General features: G+C 36.6%; 1 protein-coding gene across 1 annotated transcript in view; it reads left to right on the forward strand.

Moving 5' to 3' along the window:
* The first annotated feature begins 4751 nt into the window (after window positions 1-4751).
* LOC107731115 (anosmin-1) overlaps window positions 4752-6127 on the forward strand; it is a 64220-nt gene continuing 62844 nt past the window's right edge. Inside the window, exon 1 of the mRNA XM_016542104.1 lies at window positions 4752-4967. Within this exon, the coding sequence (XP_016397590.1) occupies window positions 4800-4967 (168 nt within the window). The 5' untranslated portion in view covers window positions 4752-4799. The remainder of the gene's footprint in view (window positions 4968-6127) is intronic.

The following is a 6127-nucleotide window of genomic DNA, read 5'->3' on the forward strand; positions in this document are numbered from 1 at the left end:
GCGTTTTGTTTGGATTTTTGGATTTCAATCTGTATAATAAATCTGCACTTGGATTCATCTACAACATGCCGTTCAGTGGACCATCATTACCTGAATATGCACTAATTTACATATATATATATATATAATTTTTTTTTTTAAGTTATAAGATATTTATATATTTGTATAGGATTATATTTATATGTATAATATAAATGTAAATATATAAGTTTGTGTTGGATATATCTTCTAACATTTAATTCATTTAAAATGTATGAACACTTAAAATTTTGCTGTGAATGGCTGTGGAACAAGCATTAATCAATTAGATAAATGTATGAGATTGAAACACTGGATTTATTGATAAATATATAAAGCTGGTTATTGTGTATTTAAAACTGATTTAGTTCATTAGCACTATTACAGAAATCTGACCTGTTTCATTTATGCATGACTCACAAACATGCATCACATTAAGTTGACAAGATTTATGCTTTTGAGTTTAACACAAACAACTAGAGTTGAGGCCTGAGACCGCACACCATCCACATGCCCTCGCTACACACGCCGTAAACCCGAGCCAACACATGGCTGCAATAAGCAACAAATTAAACCATTACAGGAGCGTTTAAGGTGCGCAGACATCTGCGTTTGAAGGGTTTAGGAGTGGACGAGGATCTCCTGGACACACCAATCCGGCCGCTGACCGAGAAAAACACCCACGACCAGGGGACCTTCTAAAACACTTAACGTGAAAAACGCTTAACGTGGCTTAATGTGTTAAGACAGTGTTTTTAGAGGACCAAACTCAGTAAACGCTTTAATAAAGCATAATGTACAGACAAGCAGATGAGTCCAGAATAAGAATTAAATGCGTTTAATTACGCATTAAAGGGATAGTTCACCCAAAAATGAAAATTTGATGTTTATCTGCTTACCCCCAGGGCATCCAAGATGTAGGTGACTTTGTTTCTTCAGTAGAACACAAACGAAGATTTTTAACTCAAACCGTTGCAGTCTGTCAGTCATATAATGGAGGTGAATGGGAATCACGGATTTGAGAGTCAAAAAAACATACACAAACAAAACCAAATTAAACCCTGCGGCTCGTGACGATACATTGATGTGTAAAGACACGAAACGATCGGTCTGTGCATAGATATATATACGTAGATGCCTCATTAGTAGTGATGCAAAGTCCGATTCATTTCCGCGAACTGGTTCTTTTCGGACAGATCGGCTCATTGAACCGGTTCAAAAAGCCGATTCATCGGTTCCTGACGTCATTAAGCAATAACCCGGTTCTTTTCGGACAGATCGGCTCATTGAACCGGTTAAAAAAGCCGATTCATGGGTTCCTGACGTCATCAAGCAATAACGTCTCTACGCATTTCTTTTCTAACAACTCAGTGCCATGTTGTATCAATGAAATATTCAAATAAGTAATTTGTGTCAACACATATTGAAACATTCAAAAAAATAAAGTTATTTGTGTGAAAGCATATTGCGGATTATTGCCATATAATTCACTTAAGTTAATGATGTTTGTGATCAGTTTCATTCGCGGATTCTTTATGTCAGATACGACTGACTGAGCAATATTGACTAGCCTACAACTTGGATAAGATTCCTAAAAGTTTCACACCTACAGCACACATTACAGACATTGATGCACAAACGCGGATATGTTCTACATGTCTACAGTATAAAGAATTAATAAGTCTTATAAACTCCTTGATTTCGCTTAAGCAACTGTAAATATAATATGCATGCACAATAAACTATTGTAAAATTAATTTACATCACTCGACAGAAAGGTTTTTGCAGGTTTTAATAAAATGTAAATTAATAACAGTCATAATAAGCATATTTCCAGTACGTGCCTCAGGCTTGCACAGTATCGTCAACTCACTCATCAGAATCTTCGGTAATCCTCGGCAAACTGCGACAGTTGGTTGAACCGGCTCAATCGGTTCTTTTTTATGGAGCCAGATCGGCCTCAAAAATAATACATTTATAAAACAAAATTCATAAATGCACAGCACAATTTACATTTACAAAATCCGATTCGGTTCGATTTGTGAATCCATACTTCCTGAGAACTGGCTCAAAAGAACGATACGTTCAAGAACCGAACATCACTACTCATTAGTGACTGTTTCTATGGGCCGCGGGAATCTACTTATGTATGTCTATGTCTACTATGACAGAGCACGTACACGCGTCACCTGCCGGATGTTGGACATTGTGGTGTATAAGAGGTAAAAAATTATATAAATACTGTTCAGTTTCTTGCACAGACCGATCGTTTCGTGTCTTTACACATCAATGTATCGTCACGAGCCGCAGGGTTTAATTTGGTTTTGTTTGTGTATGTTTTTTTGACTCTCAAAGCCGTGATTCCCGTTCACCTACCTTATATGACTGACAGACTGCAACGGTTTGAGTTAAAAATCTTCATTTGTGTTCTACTGAAGAAACAAAGTCACCTACATCTTGGATGCCCTGGGGGTAAGCAGATAAACATCAAATTTTCATTTTTGGGTGAACTATCCCTTTAAGCGATTTCCTGCTTAACGTGGCTTAATGCATTAAAAAAGTGCATTAAAACAACTCAATAAACATTAATAAATAATGTTAAGCGTTTTCCTAATAACGGGTTTCTATGGGAGGAAAACACTTAATGCGTAATTCGTATTATGGCTCATATCTGCTTGTCTGTACATAGTATGATTTATTAATAATGTTTATTGAGTTTGGTCATTTAAAAACACTGTTGTAATGCATTAAGCCACATTAAGCGTTTTCTTTATAACGTTTTTTTTATGGTAGGCTAGGAAAACGCTTAATGCTTAATTAAATGTGTTGCGTTCATATTATGGCTCATATCTGCTTGTCTGTACATAGTATAATTTATTAATAATGTTTATTGAGTTTGGTCATTTAAAAACAGTTTTAATGCATTAAGCCACATTAAGCATTTTCCTTATGCGAGGAAAACACTTAATGCGTAATTAAACGCATTGCATTCATCTGCTTGTCTGTACATATATGCTTTATTAATAATGTGTTTATTGAGTGTGGTCTTTTAAAAACACTGTTTTAATGCATTAAGTCACGTTAAGCGTTTTAGAATGTCCCAGAGACCGGAGCCTGAGCTGATGCGTGTGTGTGGCCAATGCAGCCTAGAAAACACAGATCGTTCTCCGCAATCCTGACTGCTTTCATTAGAGAAGTACGCGCTGAAGTATTTGGCTGGACTCCGGCTGGCCCGCGGCGCAGCGGTCGCAGGCCAAACCTACCGATTACGAGCCCCAGTTTCTGTCCTGCACTGTTCAGGAGGAATACCCATAAAAACTCATTAGACGCAAACCAAGCGCTGCTGCTTCTTCGAGAGAGTGAAGTCATGATGTTTTATGAAGCCTTCTGGGAAGTTTTTCAGCGTGGCGATTTCTAGCCGGCGAGATTCGGGAGCATTTCTGTTGTTTTAATAAGCGCTGGAGTCATTCTTTCCACGCTACTCTACTCGTGGCTGGCGAGGAGAAATAATGCTAGACATGTCTGCAATGCTTGTAAAACGGTTTGAAGCTCACATGGGAAGTTTCCACTAGAATCACTACAAGCTATTGTGTTTTAATGCACTGGTCAGACTAGTGGAAAGAAGACATGCAAAATACATATCTTCAAGTCCTGCTTTCTCCACTTCAGCAGCTCCAACACACACCAAACTTTAGTTTTCTAAAATGTTATGGTGAAATATGCAAATGAGGCATCATCTAATTAAATATGTACTAATTTGCATACATTTCCAGAACATAAATCTGATAATTGTATAAAGCCAGGCTAATAATTCTTGTTTGATTTTCTTGAAATATTAGTTGAAGGTTTTCCAGAGGGGATTTTGGATTTCTCTTTTTATCACTCCATAAATCAGAAAATATCACATTTTCACCATGTTTTTAGGAATAAAATGTTAAAAATATATAATATAATATATACAGTGTGTGTGTGTGTGTGTGTGACCCTGGACCACAAAACCAGTCATAAGGGTCAATTAAGGGTCAAAACCTCATCTGAAAGATGAATAAATAGCTTTCCATTGATGTATGGTTTGTTAGGATCGGACAATATTTGGCAGAGATACAACTATTTGAAAATCTGGAATCTGAGGGTGCAAAAAAATCTAAATATTGAGAAAATCATCTTTAAAGTTGTCCAAATGAAGTTCTTAGCAATGCATATTACTAATCAAAAATTAAGTTTTGATATATTTACGGTAGGAAAGTTACAAAATATCTTCATGGAACATAATCTTTACTTAATATCCTAATGATTTTTGGCATAAAAGAGAAAAATGATAGTTTTGACACATACAATGTATTGTTGGCTATTGCTACAAATATACCCCAGCGACTTAACACTGCTTTTGTGCTGCAGGGTAACATATATAGAATATAGATAGGAATAAGTCTGTAAAGTTTGGTGTGTGCAAGAGCTGCTGAAGTGGAGAATAATAGATAAAGTGCAATGCAATAAACAATTAAATGTGTATTTTAGTTGTTTCCTTCAAGTCTTAAAGAAGACATTTAATGGAAACAAAATGCCACAAAACTGACCATTGCATGAAGAAGCGGAACTTCGTCCATCATCGCATCTGAAGTTTCTCTACCTGCGTCTGGAGGGGCGGGGCTACGCGCAGAGCTCCTGCAATGACGCGCGTTGACTCCGCCCCTCCGCAGCGCGAAACTTTCTTCAGTCCTCCTTCAGTCTTCCTTCAGTCACACTCACTCTCGCTGCAGCTGCAGACGATCAGCTCCGCGATGCTCGTGTTCATGTGGATTACAGGGCTGCTGTGGAGCGCCGCGGGCGCTGACGCGAGGAAACCCGGCGACGAGTTCTTCAGCGCGAGCGTTTACCGCGCGAGGTGCGCGTCGCGATGCCTCAGCCTGCACATCACGCGCATTTCTGCCGCTTTCAAACATTTCCAGGTATGTCAGAATATGCCATTATCCCAGACTAGCGCTTCATCAACATCAGCTTCAATGCAACATTCTAAAACTTTGACTTTGAATACAGAGTCTTGACATTTAGATCCATATGCTTTGTTATTAATAGGCTATTATTAGGATTATTGCTAGAATGGTCAACCGATAAGTGCTTTTGAATGACCGATATATGTAGCATGCACTCTTAAAAATAAAGGTTCCAAAAGGGGATTTCACAGTGATGCCATAGAAGAACCAGTTTTGGTTCCCCCAAGAACCTTTCAGTGAACAGTTCTTAAAATGATATTTTTTTCTTAGTGTTTAATAATCTAAAGAACCTTTTAAAGAACCTTTTGTGGAATGAAAAGGTTCCATGGATGGTAAAGGTTCTTTGTGGAACCATTGATGTTTATTTTTAAGAGTGTATGTTCAAATGGAATGTACAGAATTTATCAGATTAATCGCTAATTTTATATTATATGAACTATATGAGCCTATTGTTATTTTACACTATTTAAATTCATTTTAATATTTAAAAACTGTCAGTAGATTTTGAACCTGACACATTGATGATGATCATTACAGTGGCCTAGAAATATTACTAGTAAAACTATTTAATGACATAATTTTACATAATGTTTACTTAAATATTGAGTTCATTTTGGAACAGGCACATGGAATATCGGTTATTTAATCAGTTTTCGCTCTGTCAATAATGATTCATTATTGAGTCCATTTAATTATTATTATAGTTATTTAGGTTTCATGTTTAGAGCTTCATTAATGAATGATGTTTTTCGTGGTCATCCGGTTAGCTGCTGATACTCTGCTTTATTGATGAGGTGTTGAAATCAGTTCTCAGCTCAGAACTTCCATCTGTTCTGTTCTGGTTAATCTGGTTTAAAGAAGTGATTCATATTCGCATCAAACAGACTGCATACGCGATTGATGTGTAAAGTGACTCTGGGTTCTGGTTGTTTTAGTTCTTTACACCTAAAACAACATCTAGTGGTTATAATCAGAGGAGAAAGAGTTGATTACATCCCTTCAGTGTGAAACATTGATTGATCTTATATTTTCATGAAGAAAATGTAACATATTTAATACTTGTTATTTAATTTCCCTTCCAAAATCATATATATGTTTATATATATATATATATA

The sequence above is a fragment of the Sinocyclocheilus rhinocerous genome, unplaced genomic scaffold (genome assembly GCF_001515625.1).
Source record: "Sinocyclocheilus rhinocerous isolate Xijiao unplaced genomic scaffold, SAMN03320098_v1.1 scaffold2836, whole genome shotgun sequence".
In the NCBI taxonomy this organism is placed as follows: domain Eukaryota; kingdom Metazoa; phylum Chordata; class Actinopteri; order Cypriniformes; family Cyprinidae; genus Sinocyclocheilus; species Sinocyclocheilus rhinocerous.